The sequence below is a fragment of the Trichomycterus rosablanca genome, chromosome 18, assembly GCF_030014385.1.
Source record: "Trichomycterus rosablanca isolate fTriRos1 chromosome 18, fTriRos1.hap1, whole genome shotgun sequence".
In the NCBI taxonomy this organism is placed as follows: domain Eukaryota; kingdom Metazoa; phylum Chordata; class Actinopteri; order Siluriformes; family Trichomycteridae; genus Trichomycterus; species Trichomycterus rosablanca.
Window position 1 is genome coordinate 12,011,718 of NC_086005.1, and position 27,049 is coordinate 12,038,766.

The window sequence follows — 27,049 nt, forward strand, 5'->3', positions numbered from 1 at the left end:
TAGACATATTTAGGGCTCTCCATAGCATATCTAGTCCTCATACCAGACCTGGCACATTTTTATGCCAGATGCCCTTCCTCAAGAAACCCTCATATTTTTTATCTAGGCTTGGGGCCAGCACTGAGAGCTCACAGACATGTGCACCTCCTACTGGCTAGGCACTGCCACCCACCTCGGACATTGGCTTATCGCATCTGTGCAGACACTGAACTGCCAGTAGCATCATTAAGATTCAAACCCTGGATCCCCGAATGTCAACACTATTGGGATACCATACTTCACCACTGCGCCATCCAAGCACCCTCATGTCTCAGAGTTTCAATAATGTATGCAAATGTTTTAAGTTAAGGTTAAGGTACTGGACTAGTAATCGAAAGGCTTTGAATAAAAGCGTCTGCTAAATGCCGAAAATGTAATGTAAATGTAAACCCCAGATACCTGAACCTCAGCAGTACTGGGCTAGTGTACTTTATCGCTGCGCCACCCATGATGGCATTGGATTGATACACATGCGCTTCTGTCCAAAACACTAACAATTTATTTTTGTTTACATAATCTTCTACTCTGCATAAGTACAATAGTTTTTATTAAACAGTCAATGCAGCCACTGGTGGGCCCTTGAGCAAGGCCCTAAACCCTCCCGTTGCACTGTACAATGCCTGCCCCTGCGCTCTTAGCTAATTATTTTCGTTGAATTATTTTCTACATTGGCAAGTGCACACTGTTCCATGAACCTTGGCTAGTTTGACTGACGTTCAGTCAAACCAACCCTAATTATATGGACACAGAAGTTATCAACCAAAATGTTGTGAATTCGAATCCCAGCTGTGCGATGCAGCCACTGTTGGGCCCTTGAGCAAGACCCATAATCCTGTCAGAAAACCACACCTCAGTAGTAAATAACATTAAATGCTTTAATATTTAGTTTAATACTGACTCTCATGTTGTGTACACTGTACAAACAAATGGAGGTTTAGTAAAATAGTCTGAGGTATCCATGAGGTATTTTGACTATTTAAGTTAAGTATTGCTTATAGTATTTTAAAAGTTTGTCTTTGGAAAAAAAAATCCTTTTAAAGAAAGCAAGCTAATGAATAAAGTCAGAGCATTTGTTCGAGCCTGCCCTTGCCCACGGAGAGTAGCGGTGAAAACGTTCTCGCACAGTACATTAGCCTGTCTTCCTCCAAAAAGTACAGATGTGGGTGATGGGGGTGATAAGAAGCCTTCCTCAGGCTACAGAGGGGGCTGTGCTGTGCGGCTTTATTAAGACGGAGGTATTCGTATAGTGTATTGTAGCATTAATCTACATGCAGGGAAATATAGAGGCTTTTTTTGTGTTTTATGCCACGGTGTATAGCTTCTGACAGCATTTCTTCTGGCAAGGTGGTGATGAAAGTGAAATATAGATTTCTGTGTCATATGCAAAGTTGTTTAAAGTGTATCAATAATGCACACACTCCCAAGTCTCAAAAGTAATCACACTCAAGCGCCTGTATTTCACCCGCCGCTGATGGCTTTGAACAGCCAATCAAACACATTTTCCTATATTTCAAGAGTAAGCGTACACTATTGTGACCAGGCAGGATCGAGCCTAGATCAGCATTACAAATCCCATACACGTTCTCCTCTGAACAGCCCGTAGCCTCGCTCTCAACACTCCCAGGCAATAACAGCACTCTGTGCCAGTGTGGAATGGGGCTTGTATCCAATATAAATGACTACATATTGGTTTTAGTAAAATGCTGAGAGCTAATATCTTTAAACATGTCATTTTTTGATATTATTTAGTAGAAAATGATTGCTGCCTCTGGGTTAAATTTGGTCTTTGTAGTGATGGTTTCACTTCACCACTTAAAAAATGGCTTACCAGTGACAGAACGAGAGAAGGCACATGGACCATACACGTCTAGTAGAATACATAATACGTATTGCAGTCAATTTAATTTATATAGCTTTTTATTGAAAGCCATTCTACTCTGATAGTCTACGGAGATTACATGGCACTGTTTTACATTTGAAAAACTGGGGGTGGGTGGGGAAGTGGAAAAAAGAGACAGAAACATGCTTTTTAAATCAATTTTGACAATCAATTTATATATATATATCAGCCATAACATTAAAACCACCTCCTTGTTTCTACACGCACTGTCCATTTTATCAGCTCCACTTACCATGTACAAGCACTTAGTAGTTTTACGTTTACTGACTGTAGTCCTTCTATTTCTTTGCTTGCTTTGTTAGCCCCCATTCACCCTGTTCTTTAATGGTCAGGACCCCCACAGAGCAGGTATTATTTGGGTGGTGGATCATTCTCAGCAGTGCAGTGACACTGACATGGTGGTGGTGTGTTAGTGTGTGTCGTGCTGGTATGAGTGGATCAGACACAGCAGCACTGCTGGAGTTTTTAAATATTGTGTCCACTCACTGTCCACTCTATTAGACACTCCTACCTAGTTGGTCCACCTTGTAGATGTAAAGTCAGAGACGATCGCTCATCTATTGCTGCTGTTTGAGTTGGTCATCTTCTAGACCTTCATCAGTGGTCACAGGACGCTTCGCTGCTGTGTCTGATCCACTCATACCAGCACAACACACACCACCACACCACCACCATGTCAGTGTCACTGCAGTGCTGAGAATGATCCAACACCCAAATAATACCTACTCTGTAGTGGTCCTGTGGGGGTCCTGACCACTGAAGAACAGCATGAAAGGGGGCTAACAAAGCATGCAGAGAAACAGATGGTGTATATCGGTGTGTGTGTGTGTGCAAGGCTCTCACTCCTCTCCTAAAAGTCTTTGAACAAATGCGGCTGCAAAATCCTATATTTTGGTTTACACTGAATACAGAAAGGCTGCAGGATCAAGCAGTGCCTGCGATGCGTTTGCTTTTCCCCACCACCCAAGAATTTTGTTTTTAAAATTTTCGGGTGGAAAGCAAGCTTAGAATTTAAGGTTTGACAGGGTCGCACACTCACGCTATGCTAGAGCAGATAATGGATTCTGTTCTTTCTCTCTGACTGTTAATAACACCACCTACCTCCTGTTCCATAGGTTTCATTCAAATCTATTCAGCAGAAGAACTTTTTATACTCACAATTACTTGCCTTCTCCTGTGAAAGCTAAATCATTCAGTGCTCAAAATGCACTGATGTAATTGCACGTACGTACAGTGTGTGTGTGTGTGTGTGTGTGTGTGCTTTACAGAGATAAGAAAGCACAATACTCAGGATATTACCTCTGCCAGTTTTTGCCTGTAAGGTTGTTTGCTTTGCAGCATTAAGCAGGATAAAACTGCATTAACGAGGTTGAAGGTGCCAGTGTTGGCAGTGTAATGCTAATGAAAAAGACAGAATTAAAGGATTTACTATTGAAATTCATACTTCTGTGACCCAAAGGTTCCTATTTTTTTTTACAGTCTCATACCACGTGAGACATTAAATCTCCTCATGAGTACCCCATGTAGGTCCATACACATATTTACACATACAAAAACAATAAGCTTTTAATCATTTTAATCACATTATCAGCAAGACGACTGATTTTTCTCACAAATTTAGAGTGGGCAGATCACTGACTCATGGGTAGCACTGTCGCCTCACAGCAAGAAGGTCCTGGGTTTGGTTCCCAGCTGGAGCAGCCTGAGTCCTTTCTGTGTGGAGTTTGCATGTTCTTTTCATGTCCCTCCCACAGTCCAAAGACATGCAGTCAGGTTAATTGGAGATACTAAAGTCCCTCTTGCCCTGTGATGGACTGGCGCTCTGTCCATCTGTCCTTTTGGCCAGTGAATCGACCCATCGCAACCCTAACTAGGATAAGAGGTGATAAAACAGCCATAACATTAAAACCACCTTCTAGCTTCTACACTTACTGTCCATGTTATCAGCTCCACTTACCATATAGGAGCACTTTGTAGTTCTACAATTACTGACTGTAGTCCATCTGTTTCTCTGCATGCTTTCTTAGCCCCCTTTCATGCTGTTCTTCAATGGTCAGGACTCTCTCAGGACCACTACAGATCAGGTATTATTTGGGTGGTGGATCATTCTCAGCACTGCAATGACACTGACATGGTGGTGGTGTGTTAGTGAGTGTTGTGCTGGTATGAGTGGATCAGACACAGCAGCGCTGATGGAGTTTTTAAACACCTCACTGTCACTGCTGGACTGAGAATAGTCCACCAACCAAATATATCCAGCCAACAGCACTCCGTGGGCAGCGTCCTGTGACCACTGATGAAGGTCTAGAAGATGACCAACTCAAACAGCAGCAATAGATGAGCGATCATCTCTGACTTTCCTTGATCTACAAGGTGGACCAAGTAGGTAGGAGTGTCTAATAGAGTGGACAGTGAGTGGACACGGTGTTTAAAAACTCCAGCAGCGCTGCTGTGTCTGATCCACTCATACCAGCACAACACACACTAACACACCACCACCATGTCAGTGTCATTGCAGTAATGAGAATGATCCACCACCTAAATAATACCTGCTCTGTGGTGGTCCTTTGGGGTCCTGACCATTTAAAGAACAGGGTAAAAGCAGGTTAAAAAAAGTATGTAGAGAAACAGATGGACTACAGTCAGTAATTGTAAAACTACAAAGTGCTCCTATATGGTAAGTGGAGCTGATAAAACGGACAGTGAGTGTAGAAACAAGGAGGTTATAATGTTATAAGATGTAGATCAGTATATTAGAAGTCCCAGGTCCCTCTGATTGGTCTCTGATTCATACTCTGATAGTGTGTAATAAAATTATGTTTTACATGGCGGGGGCTCACAATTTTAGGATTGGAAAACCTTTTCGTGTGCACTATGTATTACAATATTTCATCCATATCCCAAGAGAATGGCGAGTGGGATGATTTGTTAACACCATACGAGAAGAGATAAACTGGCAATTGCACAGTACGAGGTGTGTATCTGAGAGAGGTACAGGGTGGAAAAAGCCTGCAGGCAGGCAGACAGACAGACCTTAGGTGGGCGGGCGGACGAGCCAATCACTGCATCAGCAGAGCGGGGCAGCGCACCGGCACAGACACTTTCAGCAGAGTGTAAATACAAGCTCGACCTACCAAAGACTCCTGTCACAGACTCGCACAGATATGTGAATATAGTGCTACACACGCACACACACACACACACACACACACACACACGGTTCTGGTTGTTGGGTGAATATTTTTGCTGCTCTGCTCTAATACTCCTCCCTGAAAGGTCCTGCTCTGTTTACTCCACCTGCTCCTCTCCACAGCATTTCCTTCCACCGTCTGGCCAAAAGTATTTGGACACCCAACCAATCTTATTCCAAAACCATTACATTAATATGAAACTGACCCTTCTTTTGTGACAGCTTCCATTTCTTTAGGAATGCTTTCCACAAAGCTTTGTGGATTTTTTGCAGTTAAAGAATATCTGTAGGGTCAGACACTGGACTGGATGAGAAGGCTAGACTTGAAGTTCCAGTTCACCACTGGAAGGCACTGCACCAAACCCATCGAAGCTTGCCTTTATGGAAAGTGTGGCACAGTAATGCTGGGAAAGGACCTTTCCTAAACTGTTCCCACAAAGTTATATATATAATTTGTATTCTGTTAGATTGATTATATGCAGTCTATTATATATTATACCTTTTATACACCTTTGGCCATATATTGAAGTGCATATTATTGCCTGTAGCCCATTTGTTGCTATGCTAAAATGTCAGTTCCCCTTGACCCTATTGTTAATGAAAAAGCCCCACTATAGCACCCACAACTGAGTAGATACTATTTGACTGGATCATGCATAATCATCTCGTACATTATATGGTCAAAAGTATGTGGACACCTGACCATGAGCTTGTTGGTCATCCCATTTCAACAACAATTAGTATTAAAGTAGACTGACCCCTGTGTGATCTTTTCAGCTATAACAACTGTTCGTCTGAGAAGGCTACTTACAAGACATGTCTGTGGGGATTTGTGGCCCATTCAGTTAAAAGAGCATTTGTATGGCTGGGCACTGATGCTGATCAGTTCATTCCAGAGCTGTTCAGTAGGGCTGAGGTCAGGGCTCTGTGCAGACCACTGGAGTTTCTTAGAACCAAGATTTTCTTAATGTCTTTAAAGACTTTGCAGCAACAGTTTAGGAAAGGCCCTTTCCTGTTTCAAGCTTCTGTGCACAAAGCAAAGTTAAAGGCATGTAATTTAATTTATATAATTGATTTATTACATTAGTAATTGTTGACTAAAACACATGACTTCAAAAATTAGAAGGGATGTCCCAATACCTCTGTCCATATAGTGTATGTTGTGGAGTCATGCACCCTGACCTGAGGGTAGTAAGGCTGAACTGTCACTAGTCCTAGAATAAATTTCAGACTTGCTCCTCTGGGTTGGACAGTCACTACTTTTTCAAGTAGAGACAATGGCTCTCACTGTAGTTTGGTGGAGTCCTAGATCCTGGAGCCACAACCCTTTCCAAAATTAAATACTTTGATGTTTTTCTTGGCACTTTTTCTTAGATATGGTGTAGTGTTCCTGTAGAAACTTTAATGTTCAAGTTAAGTGAGATTTGTATTTTACAGCACTAAAAATTAACCTGTGTTTAATGGGCTAAATCAGTTTACCAGTTACATTTGGGAAAGTGGCTGATTAACCAGGGAATTAGTTATATTTGACACAAACTCCACAAGCATCGTGCACGTGGAGTTTGCCAAACGCTACTGGGACTTGTCTGTCCATCTATCCATCCACCCATCTATCCATCCATCCATCCATCCATCTATCTATCCATCCACCCATCTATCCATCCATCCATCCATCCATCCATCCATCCATCCATCTATCTATCCATCCACCCATCTATCTATCTACACTTGACTACACTAAAAAGAACGCTGGAGGGTCTCTGTAGTTGTGGGGCTGGGAAACTTTTACACAGCATTATGGACTCCATGAATTATCAGCACATTTTAAATCAAAAACTGTCTGCCTCTGCCAAGAAACTATAAATAAATGTCACTGAATTTTTTTAGCAGGACAATTATTCAAAGCATATGTCCACATCAACCCAATTACTTCTCCCACATCACTGTACCTATGTATTGTACCTAATGTATATGGTAGGAGTTCCTGATAACAGTGTGCACCACCCTCCTCTTGCTCCCATAGCAGTGTCTGCCATCTATTAAGAGATTGATTCGTTTTCACACCCATTTACATCTAGACTGTACCAGGGCCAGTTCTGGTTCTGACAGTTCTGTCAGTCAGTGGTTGAGAGATTTTGGTGAATTCTGTCTTGAGATTTGAAGCTGAAAGGAAAATGCTTTAAATAAAACAACACAAAGCAAGGCAGTCGTCTGCTGCGTCACAAAAATAAAGCACTTACAGCTAAGGAAACCGCCAAAATAGAGCTCGGTTCATCTCAGCAGGGAGCCGATCTTTATTAATAGCATCCTCTAACTTCTGACCAACAGGGGGTGCTACTGGGTTTTGTCACATAGGTCATTTTTGACAGACACGTGGATACTGAAAGTGATGGATTATGCTGTCCAGGAACAGCTTCTGGGTTTAATTCAGGTCTAAGGAAATTGATCCGTGCATCATCACGTTAATGTCACTGTGCTGTTGCTGTGAGGTGCCTGATGGCTCTTTTTTGACTGTGTTCACAGGTAGAATGTAAGAAGGCTCAGCCCAAGGAGGTGATGTTCCCGCCCGGCACACGAGGCAGAGCCAGGGGTCTGCCCTACACCATGGACGCCTTTATGCTGGGAATGGGTATGCTGAGTGAGTACAGGGCAAACTTCACGTTTAAACGTATTTAATGCTTAATTTTAGATGATTAGATGTTTGTATTGCATGAAACCTCTTTCGTCTCTCTGCTGGATTAAATAATGCATAATTGTTTATATCTGTGTTCCTTTTTTCCTACTCAAGTGTGATTCCTCAGGTTTATGCATGTGTGAAAGCAGTTTTTAAGCCTGTGTGCTCTACCAGGTTCCATTTTCTGGTCTGCTTGAGTTAAGGGGACTGGGTTATGCTTAAAGTGATGTCCGATGCAAACATTTTAAAAGATATAATGAGAATACACCGATCAACCATAACATTAAGACCACCTCCTTGTTTCTACACTCTTTGTCCATTTTATCAGCTCCACTTCACATATAGAAGCACTTTGTAGTTCTACAATTACTAACTGTAGTCCATCTGTTTCTCTACATACTTTTTTAGCCTGCTTTCACCCTGTCCTTCAATGGTCAGGACCCCCACAGAGCTGGTATTATTTAGGTGGTGGATCATTCTCAGCACTGCAGTGACACTGACATGGTGGTGGTGTGTTAGTGTGTGTTGTGCTGGTATGAGTGGATCAGACACAGCAGCGCTGCTGTGTCCACTCACTGTCCACTCTGTTAGACACTCCTACCTAGTTGGTTCACCTTGTGGATGTAAAGTCAGAGAGGATCGCTCATCATTTGAGTTGGTGACCCACGGGTTTTTTTTTTTTTTTTGGTTGGTGGACTATTCTCAGTCCAGCAGTGACAGTGAGGTGTTTAAAAAACTCTTATCCACTCATACCAGCACAACACATACTAACACACCACCACCACCATGTCAGTGTCACTGCAGTGCTGAGAATGATCCACCACTCAAATAATACCTGCTCTGTAGTGGTCCTGACCATTGAAGAACAGGGTGAAAGCAGGCTAAAAAAAGTATGTAGAGAAACAGATGTACTACAGTCAGTAATTGTAGAACTTTAAAGTGCTTCTATATGGTAAGTGGAGCTGATAAAATGGACAGTGAGTGTAGAAACAAGAAGGTGGTTTTAATATTATGTCTGATCAGTGTATGGTACCACTTAATGACCAACAAGAGATTTGTATGTTCTTCTTAGTTGCTCCAGTTTCCTTTTACCCCCCAAAAGCATGCAAAAGGTGGATTGGCTGCTTTATATTGGCCCTTAGTGTGAGATTAGGTGACTGTGTGTGTGTTATGCTGCAGTAAATTAGGGTTGTGTTTTTGCTATGCACCTATTGGGGTTTTTTTCTGACACCTGACCCACCTTGACCATGGTCAGTTAAAAATGTTTTTGTTTGTTTGATGGTTTGTTTTGTGAATAATTGGAACACATCCTTCAGTCACAGATAAAGAACAGTTTCAGAAATCACTGAAATCTCTCAGACATGTATGTAAACTTTGTTCTCCAAGTGCCATGTGACCATCTCACCCTGCTCTCTGATTGGCTGTTAGCCTTTAGTAAGCTGGACTTAATAAGACACTCCTGCTGCTCTACCCTCAATAGTGAACAAGCATGAAGGTTGCTGATTGGCTACCTGACAAGTGAGGTCACCATAGATCGGCTATGTGACACACAAGGCACCCACTGATCGCCAGGGGGTCGTCCTGTATGTAAATGAGCCCACCGATGCAGGGCGGGCGTTGCGAGGTACAGGCAGTACTAACCGAAGTGCAGGCTGCATTACCAGTGTAAATGAGGAGGAACATTGGGATAATGCTCTATTAGGGGCTCACCAATCCATCTGCCTGACCTCTGCTCCGGCTAATGACGGCGCCGGTAAGTCTCCTCATCGCTCCAGAGCAGCTCCACTTTATCACCGTCATCCCTACAGCGCACACACAACACACCCGAGTGTGCACAAACACCCATCAAGGGGTTCAATGAGTAGTTACGCACAGGAGGTGACCCTGAAATGAACAGACCTGGGTATGAAAATGCCACCGTGGTCGCCCGATCTCGCCAGCTCCTCGTACAATCTGTCCAGCCTGTATTTTGTACGAGCCGTGTGAACTTTTCTGAAGTTCTTCTGGTTCAGCGCTCATCTCTGGTGAAATAGGAGAGAATTCGACACACACACAGAGAAAGAGAGAGAGTCTGTGGAGTGCTCATGTGAAAATATTAACTCCAGACTTATCCACGCTGCCGCTTATCTAAATGAAATTGGAAAACGCAGGGCAGTGCGACATAACTTAGTGTAATTTGCATTCAGAGGGAAGGAAGAAAAAAAAAAGGGAGAAAAGATCAGGGCTCATTATTTAAGGAACTGTAGGTTCCCTTTTCCACCGGATCTCATTAAAACTCCTTCCCCGGCTCCTTTGTTTACCAGCCCTAATCGAACCATTTATCTTTATTGTGTTGTGCTGCATGTATGTTTGCTGAAATTAATACACATTGGAGCTGGTGCAGAATATGGGTGTACCAGATGGATAATTGATTTTAAAGTGAATCAGAACCGTTGAGCCATAAAATAGGTGCATTAGCATGCATATTAATAACGCAGAGAGGAGGGTTAGACGGCGGCAGCCGACAGCCAGCACCGGCAGGAACCGACAGGATTGATTTACCCACCATACACCAGGCTGAAGTGTTTCATGGTGGCTAAATAAGCCCATGACCTTTCCCTTTGCTTTTCTTCTGCCGTCTTTAATTAAATAAAACAATTGAAATAGGAATTGTTCATCTTGTTGACAGATTAACCGACAAATGCTTTGAGTTTTTAGTCACAACACAGAAAACCTGTTATTACAGTGATAAATAAAAGAAAAGCTGGTTGTGTCTTCTTGTTTTTTGCATTTGTTTGCGTTTCCTCTAAATGCAGTCATTTCCAATTCCCCACTACAATTCCTCTTCTGCTAGCACCATCGTCACGCTGGCTGAGGAGAGCCTAGACTAGATCCTGCCCCCTCGGCCACTCTTTACACCATCCAGCTCTGGAGAGTCACGCTATACTTTATCTGTCGCTCTACTGATCGTACTGCCGACTTGACCAGACAGCAGAGGTCACTATTACGAACTTCTACTTTTCAGACACAGCCAGTTGAGTGCCCTGCCAGGCTGGTAGCACAGTCAAGACTCGAGTGTAAGAGCTTAAACTCTGTGCAGTGCCTCTAAATTGACTGGAAAATGTGCCTAATTTCATGGACCTCGTTTATTGAATAAATGGAAGCTACAGTACAGAACACAGCCTACCCTAATAGTTGAATGTAAACCTAGAACATTCAGCAACAGTCTCAAAGACGAAAATTCTCGTCCGCCCCTGTGCGTCCACAGAATTACTCAAGTAGTGTTTTTAACTACTTTACACTTCGACATCTTGGCCATTTTGATTAACCGATTGCAAACTGAATTGCTGTAGGATTGCTAGGACCGCCTCATAGTGCAAATTAACCAGTGAAAGCATGTGAACACTAAATCGCTAAACACATCATCACATTGCATATTACACAGGAAAAGGCTTATTTCACGGTTTGTGATGCGATTTTCACGGCGGTGAATTAGGTAGGGCATTAGCTCTCATATTAAACTGCTGCACCACCCACTCTGTACGTGGTACTGCTCTCTGTGAGACTCTGTTTCTTGAAGGTAATAGACGTAACTTGTTTTGAGGGGGCTCATGGTGGTCTGCAGTTCTTTTTGGTCCGGGTCTGCAGCAGCAGAGGAAGTTAGCCCTATTTATATGAGCACAGAGAAGTCATCAGCTAAAGTCACTTGTTGGTGCTTGTATCCATACTAGACTTAAAAAAAAAAAATCTGCACATTATTAATAATAGTAATGTTTATGTAAATGCATCTTTAAGATGTTAGGATTTAAAGTGCTATATAAATAAAGCAGACTAGTAAACATCAGGCTTTGAAATCAGTCCCCTCTTTCCTGTCTGCCCCCTGCTGAGCACCTCCACCAGCTTTACTTCTGAATTTAAATGAAAATTTAACATGGGTAACAAACTGGATCGATATTAATCATCCGGACGAACATGCCGGCTCCGCTTCTCTGCGTGAGATTGGACGAGTCACTCTGTAAGCGAACGTTGACTGATCTGCCCTTTCTGTTAATGCTGTATCAAGAATTCTCCTCTGCTGACCCGAGACCAATTTTGAGATTCATTTTCTATTGATTGCCGCGAAGCTTTGATTAGCTAAGATTAATCCTGAAAGGGCAGCTTCCAAGCTGAAGGCTTAATCGACAGGCTTCCCCCCCCCCTTCTAGGCCTGTTAGTCTCTGGGTCATGCAGATAGCCTCACCGTGGCCAGTTAGGGTGGCCGGAGCTGTAGCCACATCTGGTGCACTTTAGGGGTGAGACATTTTAGCCACAATTAAATGTCAGTGGTTATAGCCTGAGGGGGGAAATAACCAGCTGTAAACTAAACAGCATTTAGCACATTTTCCTCGACTCCCCAGACTAGCCCTGACAACCCCCTACACCCCCCACCCCTTCCCCAGTGCTACACAAGCAGGATCTGTGCTTCGGCATGAGCAATGTATTCTGTAATCCCATGTGTGTGCAATTTGGATGTGCGTGTCAGCGCCGCTATGAATATGAACGAGCGCCGCTGTACGTACTCGAACTGATGGCGGGCTTGCATGTGTTTATGGAGCGCTGTGTTTTGTAGGCTTGTCTGCCAGGATTTATTTAACACACTTCCTACTTGCTCACGTGCCGCTTGGCTTCCACGCTCCAGTTTTTCCTCTTGGACAACATAAAATCAATAAAGCGTGTAAATAAAAAAAAGTAATAAAGCGGGCCAAGAATAACGGACGGATTTGCCGGGGTAGCAACACTGAAGTGCTGCCTACATGCCTCGACTGTGCCAGTGAAGGAGAGCAGATGGTGGAGAAATTCCCTCATGACGCGGTTTGATCGAAGCTCTCAGAGTTCTCACAAACATATCATTGTAATATTCGTCTGCGTTTGGGTTTCCCACAGCTCATAATATTGTAAGCCAGGCTTTCTTAATCCTAGTGCCACAGACCTCAAGTGGGCCATAACGTGCCTTTTTTTTAGTAGAGTTTCTTTGTATAATTATAATCCAGATTTTCCTCTTACTTTTGTTTTTAATATTAAAAAGAAATTACATTTTTTTCATTCATTCGTTTTCATTAGCTGCTTCATCCTGTTCGATGTTGCAGTCCTAACAGCACCTCCTGGAACACTAAGCACAGGGCTGGAATACACCATGAACCGTCGCAAATCGATGGCAGAACAACACACACTCCCTCGCGTAAACCTAGGGGCAATTCCGAGTGCCCAGTACACCTTTTCGCATTTGTAACCCTGCACAGACAGCAACTGAAGGGAAAGATTAAACTCAGGTACACAGATTGCTCTACGGTTTTTAGCTTTTGAGGTTGATAAATGAGCTTTATCCTTGTCTTTAGACCTAATTTCTTAAGTATACGTAATGTAAACAAGCCAGGTTAATCTTACAGGTTTTTTAGTTTAAATTTAAAAACAAGTGTAATATTGTACAGTTTTGGGGTAATGAATGAAAACATCCTCCTTCAGCTGAGTTATGAGTGATCCTAGGGATTAACAGCTTCAGGAGATCAGCGAGAGATACAGGTGACTAAACCATTTAAACCTGTAGAGGTCGAAAGTCGGACGTTGTGCCTGGTGTCACAAACATGGATTTTAAAAGAACACCAAAATTAGTAGCTGAATTTGTTGGTTGAGTTTCAAAAGCGCCATCAAAAATCTCTTGACTTGCACTTTTATGTCTATATCAGTCCTTCTTTGTTGATAATCTGAGCCCAGAATAGACTGGGATTGATCAGGTGATGTTCTTACACCCCGGTTCACCTCCTCAGTGTTGACAAGTGTTTTGGCAACATGGTTTATGCCCTTTTTTCTGTGTGTTTTTTAGGTTACCCTAACATTGTGGCAACGTATGGCCGCGGATACACTGGATTTGCCCCGAGTTACAGCTACCAGTTTCCCGGTAAGTGGGTAATTTTAATGCAAATAAAAATCTACATCTACACACTATCTAGTCACGTCACTGACTGCACGCATTTGTGTCTCTAAATCGTCCTTTTTCATAGCCGTCCTTAAAAAAATAAACAAAAACACTTGTATTAGGTTTATGATAAACCTGGCAACCCTATTTTCAGGCGCGACATCCCAGACCTGAATTACCTGAGTTATTTCTGGTTAACTGGCAACCCCATCCATGTTCATCCCATTAGCTAGTGCTGCTCGCTTTTCACATGAGTATTTTTCTTTCTGTGTAGTTATTTCCAGCACTAAATCACCCAGTTTTAATTCCTGTATGATCATTTTGGTTTTCATGTGCAAACCAGGTCTTTAACTGTAATCAAATGTAATCGCTGCCCATTATTTTTTATGTTCTTAATTGGCGCTCCTCCTCCTCACCAGCTCTCATTATAAATGAATGACTGACGCACTCTGGTGGCGCAGCTTTCTGTTACGATAGCACATGACCACTGAGACCCGGTTTATAAATAAAAAGAAATTAGCTTTTATGACTACCAGACGCTTTGTTTTGTTGAAGCAATTTAATAAAAAAGCCATTTGAGTTGACTGTAGGATGACCACCTCTACGAAATAAAAGAGTGGTGAGCCAACCACTCAGAGCTGTGTACGTTGGTTTTCATGTTGGCATGTTGACCGTGTGAACAGTTGTTAAAATTTAGATATTACTAGCATTTTAGGGCTAGACATTCCACAGTAAAGTGGTGGATAACCTCACAGAAAGTTGGGGCTTTAAACCAATTAAATACAAGTCATTTATTTTAACATGTTGACACATTAATTATGATCATTACAAGCATCCGGTTTGCTACCTAAGGGGACAAATATGTGTCCGTCCATGCATTGCGCCAAACTGCAGACTGGTCCGGCCGCCCTAAAACCGGACATGTGGACATTCTAATTATAGTGATACCTCTTCTCAACATACAGTGTATCACAAAAGTGAGTACACCCCTCACATTTCTGCAGATATTTAAGTATATCTTTTCATGGGACAACACTGACAAAATGACACTTTGACACAATGAAAAGTAGTCTGTGTGCAGCTTATATAACAGTGTAAATTTATTCTTCCCTCAAAATAACTCAATATACAGCCATTAATGTCTAAACCACCGGCAACAAAAGTGAGTACACCCCTAAGAGACTACACCCCTAAATGTCCAAATTGAGCACTGCTTGTCATTTTCCATCCAAAATGTCATGTGACTCGTTAGTGTTACTAGGTCTCAGGTATGCATAGGGAGCAGGTGTGTTCAATTTAGTAGTACAGCTCTCACACTCTCTCATACTGGTCACTGAAAGTTCCAACATGACACCTCATGGCAAAGAACTCTCTGAGGATCTTAAAAGATGAATTGTTGCGCTACATGAAGATGGCCAAGGCTACAAGAAGATTGCCAACACCCTGAAACTGAGCTGCAGCACAGTGGCCAAGATCATCCAGCGTTTTAAAAGAGCAGGGTCCACTCAGAACAGACCTCGCGTTGGTCGTCCAAAGAAGCTGAGTGCACGTGCTCAGCGTCACATCCAACTGCTGTCTTTGAAAGATAGGCGCAGGAGTGCTGTCAGCATTGCTGCAGAGATTGAAAAGGTGGGGGGTCAGCCTGTCAGTGCTCAGACCATACGCCGCACACTACATCAAATTGGTTTGCATGGCTGTCACCCCAGAAGGAAGCCTCTTCTGAAGTCTCTACACAAGAAAGCCCGCAAACAGTTTGCTGAAGACATGTCAACAAAGGACATGGATTACTGGAACCATGTCCTATGGTCTGATGAGACCAAGATTAATTTGTTTGGTTCAGATGGTCTCAAACATGTGTGGCGGCAATCAGGTGAGGAGTACAAAGATAAGTGTGTCATGCCTACAGTCAAGCATGGTGGTGGGAATGCCATGGTCTGGGGCTGCATGAGTGCAGCAGGTGTTGGGGAGTTACATTTCATTGAGGGACACATGAACTCCAATATGTACTGTGAAATACTGAAGCAGAGCATGATCCCCTCCCTCCGGAAACTGGGTCGCAGGGCAGTGTTCCAGCATGATAATGACCCCAAACACACCTCTAAGACGACCACTGCTTTATTGAAGAGGCTGAGGGTAAAGGTGATGGACTGGCCAAGCATGTCTCCAGACCTAAACCCAATAGAACATCTTTGGGGCATCCTCAAGCGGAAGGTGGAAGAGCGCAAAGTCTCGAATATCCGCCAGCTCCGTGATGTCGTCATGGAGGAGTGGAAAAGCATTCCAGTGGCAACCTGTGAAGCTCTGGTAAACTCCATGCCCAGGAGAGTTAAGGTAGTTCTGGGAAATAATGGTGGCCACACAAAATATTGACACTTCAGGAACTTTCAGTAAGGGGTGTACTCACTTTTGTTGCCGGTGGTTTAGACATTAATGGCTGTATATTGAGTTATTTTGAGGGAAGAATACATTTACACTGTTATATAAGCTGCACACAGACTACTTTTCATTGTGTCAAAGTGTCATTTTGTCAGTGTTGTCCCATGAAAAGATATACTTAAATATCTGCAGAAATGTGAGGGGTGTACTCACTTTTGTGATACACTGTATGTCCAAAATTGTCATAGGAGGGAAGGTTGGGGGTTCAATATGCAGTTGACAATCTCATTCAGAAACTCTTCCACTTACTTCTTCAATGGTCAGGACTCTCCCAGGACCACTACAGAGTAGGTATTATTTAGGTGGTGTATGATTCTTAGCACTTCAATGACATGGTGGTGGTGTGTTAGTGTGTGTTGTGCTGGTATGAGTGGATCAAAAACAGCAGCGCTGATAGAGTTTTTAAATACTGTGTCCACCCACTGTCCACTCTATTAGACACTCCTACCTAGTTGGTCCACCTTGTAGATGTAAAGTCAGAGACAATAGCTCATCTATTACTGCCGTTTAAGACCTTCGTCAGTGGTCACAGGACGCTGCCCACGGGGCGCTGTTGGCTGGATTTATTTTTGGTTGGTGGACTAACATGAAAGGGGGCTAACAAAGTATGTAGAGAAATAGATGGACTACAGGCAGTAATTGTAGAACTACAAAGTGGTAGGGGGAGCTGATAAAATGGACAGTAAGTGTAGAAACAAGGAGGTGGTTTTAATGTTACGGCTGATTGGTATAAGTTGACCCCCTTCCCCATTGTCACTATATAATTCACACTTATTAATACACAGATAATTACTGTGTATATTGAGTCTGCCATGCTTCTTTATTCCATTCACATGGACTATATAAAGTTCTGCACAATTGATGAGCAACAATCAGCATTGTTTTGAGCATAGCAATGGCTGTAGTGATAGAGGAAGTGATGGTATAGTTAATTATCTAGCTAGCTACAGAAACTGTAGTTAAAACTGTACTGAACAGCACATTTCTACCATATTCTAACATATACAGTCATACCCAACTTGAATTCATAATCAGTGGTGTGATGCTGGTGCGACTACCTTACGGTTCACAACCTAGAAGAATGGCTATGATATCCTTTCTCAGTGTAGGAGGTTCTTACATGCCAATCTAACAAAGGGGCAGCTAGTAAATTGGTAGAATTGAGTGGAAAGCATCTTTTCATCATCTAAAGGCATCAGAGGTTTGAACAGTTGCTTAAAGGCTCCTTAATCCCCCACCTTCATATGAGTCTCCGTCCTGTCACCCTGAGCCCGATTTATACAGTGATACCTCCCAACCTTAATTCAGTATCCGTGGAGTGATGGTAGGCGCACTGAGGGTCTTCAGTTTGATCCTGGCACCGATACTCACCTGTTCTGGCTACGCGTCACTGCTTGTTGACCTGCTGCTTTATTGAAGCCTCTTTACACATGCCTATTTGCTGCTCTGGACATCAGTGCACACAGCTGATAAGCTGGAATAGGAAAGGTCTGACAGCAGCTCAGATCTCAGTAATGGCTTTTCTCCAGTGTGTTCACGTGTCTGTGTGGGGGTTTGGGTAAGCTCAGGACGGATGTGAAGATTTTTGATTGATATTTTTCTTACCTGTTGACGTTTAGCTTTAACGTTTTAGATTTATATGAGCTGCTAAAGGTTTGAACAGCCTATCTAGCTTCTCATAAGTGCAGTTTTCACACATTTCCATGTTTGTGTTCTTTCCGAGGAGCACAGATCAGCACTAACCATCTGAGATGTAGACTAAACATTCTGGCTTTCAATAAATGTGGCAAAGTGGAGTTATCAAAGTAAAGCATTAATTGTGCACTTTAGCGCCTGATTGACCTGCACAATTAGGGCCTGGCTCTTATACGAGCTTCTGTCTGTCTGCTTGGTTGAGAGGGACTAATTGGAAGCTTTTTCAGTCAAGCGTGCTGTAAAGAATTCATGAAAGGCAAAAATCCTCAAGCCGCGTATTGATTATTTCGTCCCACCGTTTAAAAGCAAAGTGGACTGTGTAGTTTTCTGTATAAGGCGATTAAAGTGCGAACTGATGGAGGGATGGAGTGAGGGAAGAGAAATACTGGATCAGGATTGTGTGAAATGACGGGGTAGTTAAGTGAATTGTAGGCGCTAGTAGACAGAATAGAATAGAATGTCTTTATTTGTCATATATACGTATACAGACGTACAGTACAATAAAATTCTTTCTTCGCGTATCCCAGCTTGTTTGGTCAGCCATTGTACAGCGCCCCTGGAGCAGAGAGGGTTAAGGGCCTTGTTCAAGGGCCCAACAGTGGCTGCATTTCAGTCGATAGCCCAAAGCTCTACCCACTAGGCTACCACTGTCCCATGCTGGTGTCCCTAAGTCATCATGGCTATGCCCTCATACAGAAGGATACACCCCCTACCCCCTGTAGAATATTTTCTGTTTCTTATACATAAGACTATAATATTATGCCAGAGACATCAGACGTCTGTTAGAACGGTAGCCTGTTAGAATAAAGCCTCCTTAATCCCACAGCTTCAGCCCCCAAAAATGCTCTGTGTCTCTCTCCTCTCCCCTCACCCCATGCTCTCTGTGACCTTGCTGTAATAGAGAAGGTGAGTGTGTATGAGAGGATTTGTATGAGTCTGGGGGTTTGAGATTGACTCCGCTCTAAGAAGTGTAGCTCATTTTGTTTTAAAGCGCTTAAGCTGTAGTTACGACAGAGCAACACATGATGTGTGTGTGTGTGTGTGTGTGTGTGCGCGCGCCCCTTGTGTTTGTGTGTGTTCCTGTTTTTACATTAGCGAAGGCTGGAGACATCTGCATTTTGTAGGGTTTTGAAGGGTTTTTGGATCTTGTGTTTTTTCTTGGATGAGGTGATGTTAAGGCTTTTTTGTTGACCGCTGGTCGGCCACTTTCAGGTAGCTTTGTTTATTTATTTACTAAGATTTTAATATCATGTTTTACACACTTTGGTTACATTCATGACAGGACAGGTACTTACTGGTTACACATGATTCATCAGTTTAGGTTCAATGTCAGACAACATACCTTAATTACATGTGTTCGGACTGTGGATGGAAACTGGGAAAGGGAGAATGTGCAAACTCCACTCAGAAAGGACCTGGACTGCTCCACCTGGGAATCGAACCCAGGACCTTCTCTCTGTGAGGTGGCAGTGCTACCCACTGAGCTAACATGCCACCTTTTCAGATGCTTTCTAAACACTAAGCTTTTCTAAACTACGTTAAGTCATGGCATAGTGTTCCTGTATAACATTTAAGTTGACTTATATGTAAGCTTATACTGTATTTCAAAGCTTATATTTGAATATTTGAGTGGCTTGGTGGGTAGCTCTGACAGCCTTCCAGCGAGAAGGTCCCGGGTTTGGTTCCAAAGTGGAGTGGTCCGGGTCCTTTATGTGTGGAGTTTGCATGTTCTCCCTGTGTCTGCTTGGGTTTTCTCAGGGAGCTCCAGTTTCCTCCCACAGTCCAAAGACATGCAGTTAGGTTATTTGACTGTGTTTGACATTAAACCTGAACTGGTGAATCATGTGTAACCAGTAATCACCTGTCCTGTCATTAATGTAACCAAAGTGTGTAAAACATGACCTTAAAATCCTAATTATTAAATAAATATATTTATATATTTCACAGCCTGACGCTCAAACATCACTAAATCACTCTGACGTTGTTCTGTGGTATCTTCCTCACCTCAACTCAACAAAGCTTTATTAGCACCAGTGTCACCAGTTACATCTGCCAAAGCAAATAACACGATTAAACAGATGAACACAGCTATTAGTAAAGCTATTAAACATAAACAGAATGTGACAGAAAAAATGCAATTATTATTAAAACAGTGATGTTGTGTCTCTAGTTGCCCCCCGGGCAGTGAGGGGATGATTTTATTAGTCTTGCTGTACACGTGCGGTAGTTTATCACTGTCAGTAACCCTAATTGTCTGTCTCTCGTGTTTTACCATTTCTTTTATTCTTTTTCCTCTATTCTTTTGGATCTGACAGTAAACAGAAAGTAACAGCACAAGAACTGAAAGGTGAATGCAGCACGGCGGTGCCTGTAAGAGTAATTTCACCGGAACATAGCGGTCACAGCAAATCCCGCTCACACTAACTTATTCACCCATTCAGAGGGCACCAATGCATCACCTTCACTAGTTCTTCATCAAAGGCCCGGCCCGTACACTCACTGACTCTTATTTGGCTTCTCTGAAGTGCTGTGCTGTCATTATGGAAATTGGCCATCTGGAAGTAACATCGGGGGAAGAGCTCGACTGTTACCCTCGGTCCAAATGGCTCCTATCTTCACCGTTCTATCCTTCAGGTCCTCATCTTTCTATAAACTGATGCGTTAGAGATTTAATCAGGCCTGAATTATTATACATGACCCGACTTTAAATATTCTGTCCGAATCTGACCCAACCATGACCTTCCGAATAACTCCAAGTGAACACTTTAACAAAAGGACTTTATTGAATAAAAATGCATTTAATTTAGCAGACGTTGCACTATAATTGTACTGTATTACTTCAGTAACACTTTATATGAAGAAGACCTACGTAGATGTCTCACCAGTAAACATTTTTAGAAAGGCTTTATAACATTGATGGCATGCAAGGCCCTCTCTTCCAAGAAACTAAGAAACTAACTGTTTTGTTGTTTATCAGGTGTCCACATACGTTTAGCCATATTGTATATGAACTGAAAGTAAATTGTTTAATTATTTACTGGTTAGATTTTCCATCAATGTAGTGCACTAAAATCTTTATAAAAGCTAATTGTGTGGAGTGGTAAATCTACTACTGTGCTGATAAAATACATCAAACGCTTCATAATGTCAGTAAAGTTTAGGATACACAATCATGTGCTAGTTAACTACATTTACATTTGCAGCATTTGGCAGACACTTTTATCCAAAGCGACTTACAGTTATGACTGATAACCCTCAGTTTTAAGCAATTGGGGGTTAAGGGTCTTGCTTAGGGGCCCAACAGTGGCGACTTGGCGGTGGTGGGGCTTGAAATGACAACCTTCTGCTGAGTGTAAGTGATGATAAGTGTACACTTCAGAGTGTAAGATATGGAACAGGTCCTCAGCCATCCTTCCTTCTCCGAGGCCATCATGTCTGTGTGTAGATGCCCAACCGGCTAATAACACCACTGGGGATTTGAACCCTGGATTTTTTTTTTTTTTATGCAAACATAGGCTTTATTTAATCCACCTATTAATCATCTATCAGGGCAGTGGTAGCTTAGTTATTAAAGTACTGGACTAGTAATCAGAAGTTTGCTGGTTCAAACCCCACTGCCACCAAGTTGCCACTGTTGTGCCCCTGAGCAAGACCTTTAGCCTTTAGTTGCTCAGATTGCAAAGTGTTTATAATAAGTCACAATTAGTCATAATTGTAAACTTCAAATGCCGTAAATGTAATGCTGCTAAATGCCGTATATGAAACAAAATGTAAATATGTTGAATTTACTCTTCTGAGCACAGGCTACAAGAATTATAAACAGCTTAATGGTAATAACAGTTATAAACTCAGTTTAATGTATATTTTCATACCAATAAAAGCAAGAACACAATTCATTAGGCTATTTGTAGCTTGTGGCTTTTGGTACATTAAGTTATAAGAATATATAAAGTGTTCCTAAAGTTTTGCTTTAACCACTGCATGTTTACTAGCTGACCTCTTGTTTGATGGACAGCCAAGCCCTGCCCACAGGTGTGTTGAACAGTGAAAGCTCCGTTCCTTTCTGACTTCCCTCAGACACACTACTGAGGAATCATATCACAGCTCTAACTGGTGTGAAAGACCTCCGAGTATTTCAGCCTGCAGCACTGATCACGTACCGGTGTATATCTCTCTCTCTCGATTATGACAGCTCTTTACACTGTATTGAATAGCAGTAAAGATGTAATGGTGGGCTATAAAACCAGCTGTCGACATATATTCACCCCAGCACTCCCCCAGTTACACTCCTCTCATATCAGGCCTGTGAAAAATCATTTTTCTGATTTCTTAAAGTTACATAGTGATAACATTATTAAATCAATCCTGACCGACTATAAGGCTAAAATACCAAAAGATATGTGGACAGTTAACCATGAGCTTATGGGACATCCCATTTCATTGTGTTCACTCACTCACTTTCTAAGCTGCTTATCCTAATCAGGGTTGCGGGGGGTGCTGAAACCTCTCCCAGCTCTTAATGGGCACAGGTCACACAGAAACACCCTGGACAGAGCCAGTCCATCGCAGGGCAGACATACACACACACACCCACATATAAGGCCAGTTTTTATATCTCCAACTCCAACCTGACTGCATGTCTTTGAATTGTGGGAGAAAAACCAGAGCTCCCAGAGGAAACCCACACAGACACATGGAGAACATGCAAACTCCACACAGAAAGAACCCGGACCGCTCCACCTGTTTATTAGATGTATTAGACTACTACTTATATAGAGATTATGTGTGACTATTTTAATCAATCTGAATGCAACATTATGCCGTAATATGTAATCACATCATCATGTGAAAGCCAGTTAGGTAATTAAAGGGCGACACGATGGCGCAATGGGTACCTCTGTCGCCAGGGTCCTTTCTGTGCGAGTTTGCATGTTTTCCCTGTGTCCACATGGGTTTCCTCCGGTTGCTCCATTTTCAAACAACAAGTCCAAAGACATGCAGTCAGGTTAACTGGAAATACTAAAAATGCTCTTTATGTAAGTGTGTGTGTGTTTGCTTGCACTGTGATGGACTGGCAACCTGTCCGGGATGTTTCCTACCCACCGCAACCCAGACCAGAATAAAGCAGTGGTAAACGACAATGAATAAATTCATGAATTAAAAATTATTGTTTCAATTATTGTTTCAAATTATTCAGTTATAAGGTAGCAAATTGTGCAAAAGCTTCATTTTTAAACATTGTTAAATGGTAAAAGCCTTCAAACTTTGCTGTGGTAGATAAATTACATATGACAAGGTAAACACAGGACTTGCAGGATTTAATGCTGTGGTGTCCAATTACCCTGATTACGCAATCTTCTATACTGATTTGACCCTTCACCGCTGACTGCGGACGCCTCTCAAGTGACATACGCCCCCTCCGGCACGTACAGTCAGTACAGACTGCATTTTTCACCTGCACGAGTCGAGTTCATACACTTGACGGGCACTGTGTATGGAGGGTCACACCCCCATCAGCATTATTTCTAGTTGCACCAGTTATGAGGACCTATGATCTGACTTTCTTACCCTCTAACCCTGAACAACAGCCAATCGTTGTTCATACTGCCGCCCAGCCCAGTTGGAAAGGCAGAGCTGAGATTCGATACGATGTATTCGAAACCCCAACTCTGTTGCACTAGCGTACTTTACCGCTGTGCCACCTGAGCGGCTTTTCGGCTGTTCTTTACTCATAACGGAACAGTTGGGTGTTATTCAGCATTTGGTACAGCACAAAAATAAACAACGTTTTGTCTTTAACAACGTGTGTTTAAGCAAGATCTTACTTTTATCTGTCGGCTTTCCTTAATACAGCCTACTCTCATTTCTAGGGATTTGTGTGTTTGTTTACGTGTGTGTGTGTGTGTGTGTGTGTGTGTTGGTGCGCTTTCTTTTTAAACCCCACAGTAGTTAAGTGTTTGGAGAAGACTATTAAAATGCATAAGAAATTAGGAGTGTTTACTCTGGTGCTAATGAGTGGGAGGCCGCGGTGGCCCGGCTAATTAATGCCGTTACTTCGAGCTAACGAGAGCAGCATCTCACAAAGAGGGCGGAGTATTATTTTGCTTTCGCTCCGGGTTCTTTGATTTTGAGGAATCTTCCCAGGACCTCGACTCCACCGTTGCCAGCTACCAGGATCCGTCTGGTCTGAGTATACTTATGAAGCTTTGTTGGAGATCAGTGCATGTTAGTGTGTGTATTTGTGGAATTCTGTGGATAATAATTATTTATATAGCATACTAAATCCAAAAGTTCAGTAATGTTTGGTAATTAACAGGACATCTGAAAATAAAAACAAATCATAAGAGCTGTGAATATTATTATTATTATTGGGGTGGCACAGTGGGCTCCTCACTGCAGTCAGACTTCTGTAGTCTGCGTGAATACTTTTTTATCGGAATTAAGAAAAAAGCACAGTAAAGAAGCTGTACATAAAGTGAGAACAATACGTGCCCTAAAGCAGAACCTTGTGGGACTTCAAATTGCACTCTTTTAAACTCGGGCAACACCTTAATAGAGACAGATTTGAACAGAGGCTTACACAAGTCGGCCCTTCTTATCCTAGAGCCCTAAAAAAATGACAGGTGAAGAAAAAGAAAAGCAAGCCATAACCCTGCCAGTGTGACGAGTCTTCCATTAGCCGCAGGTCAGACTCACGGCTCTGTGTGGCGCCGATGTAAGATATTATTTATTTTAGAGGACGTCTTTCTGCCTGCTCGGCTGCTTCCAGACACGGCAAGGTCCCAACACGGGCTCCACAAAGTTTTGATATTTTATGATACATGTGAATACGGCTCCTGTGGAGGTGACCAGGGGCGAGGAAGTCACCTCCATAAAGCACGAGCAGTGGAACAGTAATGAGCGAATAATGCAAGCCGAAGCTATACATCACAGCGCTACAATAGCCTTATTACCCGGGCCGGGTGCAGAAGCTCCGAGCTCCGCTACTGTGCCTATCCAGCTGTGTAAGTGTGTTCTAATGTGTCATAAATTACACCTCAGTACCCTTCATACCTTCAGCCCTGATGAGTTCAGGCTCTAGTTAGAGTGGGAGACGGTTCCCATCATATGCTTTCATATACCTAATGATATGCCATTAAGGAGCTGACAAAAATGAATGTGCACGGAGGCGGTGCTGTTAGGAGTGATGCTAATGCAGGAAGGATGAAATTACGTGTGTTTTATATGTGGACTCAACAGTACAAAGCACTTTTTCTTTGGTCAACTATTTTGTTTTGGTACTTTAAATTGTCATTAGTTTCTGCAAATGTTATTTGTCTGTGATTAAATAATCAAAACACAGAGTTGTTGGGGCTCAGGTGGTGCAGCTGTCTACCACACTAGCCCACCACTGAAGAGAGTGGAAATGTTGGATGGGAATGTTGTAAATAAATGTTGTAAGGAAATGTTGGATGAATGGTGTAAGGGAATGTTGGCTGGGAATGTTTTAAGTGAATGTTGGAAGAGAACGATGGAAGGGAACGTTGTAATGGAATGTCTGAATAAAATGTTGGAGGGGAATGCTGGATGGGAATGTTGGAGGGAAATACTGGAAGGAATTGTTGGAAGGGAACATTGAATGAAAACAATGAAAGGGGTCGTTAATTGGGACTGTTGGAGGGGGATGTTAACAGGGAACGTCGGATGGGAACATTGGATGGGAATGTCGGATGGAATGTCGGAAGGTAATGTTAGATAGGAATGTTAGATAGTAATGCTGGAAGGGAATGTTGGATAAGAATGTTGGAAGGGAATGTTGGATGAAAATGTTGGAAGGGAATGCCAGGGGGAATGTCAAAGAGAAATGTCTGATGGCAATGTTGAAAGAGAATGTCGGATGGAAATGCCGGATGGGAATGTCAAAGGGGAATGTCGGATGGTAATGTTGACAGAGAATGTTGGAGCAGAATGTTGAAAGGTAATGTCGGAAGGGAATGCTGGATGGGCATGTCGGGAGTGTTAGAAGGGAATGCTAGAAGGGAATGTCGGATAGCAATGTTAAAAGAGTGCTTTGATGAGAATGTCTGATGGAAATTTCGAATGGCAATGTTGGAAGGGAATGTCGGGAGTGTTAGAAGTGAATGTTGGCTGGAAATGTTGGGTGGGAATGTTTGATGGGAATGTCAGACGAAAATGTCGGAATGGAATGTCGGGAGTGTTAGAAGTAGATGTTGGATGGAAAGGTTGGGTGGGAATGTTTGATGGGAATGTCGGAAAATGTCTGAATGGAATGTCGGGAGTGTTGGAAGTAAATGTTGGATGGGGATGTTGGGTGGAAGTGTTTGGGAATGTCAGAGGAAAATGTCGGAATGGAATGTCGGGAGTGTTGGAAGTAGATGTTGGATGGAAAGGTTGGGTGGGAATGTTTGATGGGAATGTCAGAGGAAAATGTCGGAATGGAATGTCAGGAGTGTTAGAAGTGAATGTTGGAAGAAAATGTAGAAAGTAAATGTTTGGAAGAGAATGCTAAAAGGTAATGTTGGAGGGAATGTCAGAGGGGAATTTAGGAAAGGAACGTTGGATGGAAATGTTGGAAGAAAATGTTGAAAGAGGACATTGGAGGGGACATTGGAAGGGAACGTTAAAGGTGAATGTCGGCTGGGAATGCTGGAAGGGAATGTCCTGCTGTATGTTCAAAGCACAGGCACGAGCAGTGGAGAAACACATCATGACTTTTTACGGTTTGGCCCTCTATGAGAATCCACCGGTGGCTGGTGTAAAAGAGTCTCTGGTAACTACACACATGTTGCAGGTGCAGGGTTCTAATCTGTGGCTCACCTCGGCCATATAGGTGGTGCAAGCGATAGCGAAAAACATGCACAAAAAGAGAATCTACACACACCAAGCCATTCTGAAAATAGCAAATGCACCAAGTCACACAGAAACTCCTCAACAATAAGCCAGTTGTCAATCCACAGATAAGATTTCAATAGTCATTTTTTTCTTTTCACAATTTTCTATTTGTCATGTTTCTTTCATCTCTTACCCTTCACCCCTGAATTTAAAGAAGATGTAGAGGGGCATGTTTTCCCACAACCCTGCAGGAGGAAAAAGGAGCGCTGTGCGGGCTGGAGGATTTGGCCCAAGCGTCCCGGCTGTATTTACAGCTTTATCCTCTTTTTATGAGCATCGGTACTGCAGCTT

The 27,049-nt window shown here is 42.6% G+C and overlaps 1 protein-coding gene across 4 annotated transcripts in view; it reads left to right on the forward strand.

The window, feature by feature from the left end:
• Positions 1 to 27,049, forward strand: part of msi2a (musashi RNA-binding protein 2a) — a 375,070-nt gene that overhangs the window by 303,601 nt on the left and 44,420 nt on the right. For all 4 annotated transcript variants that reach the window (XM_063013642.1, XM_063013644.1, XM_063013643.1 and 1 more), the window contains exons 9-10: positions 7,653 to 7,767; positions 13,643 to 13,717. In XM_063013642.1, the coding sequence (XP_062869712.1) occupies positions 7,653 to 7,767; positions 13,643 to 13,717 (190 nt within the window). The remainder of the gene's footprint in view (positions 1 to 7,652; positions 7,768 to 13,642; positions 13,718 to 27,049) is intronic.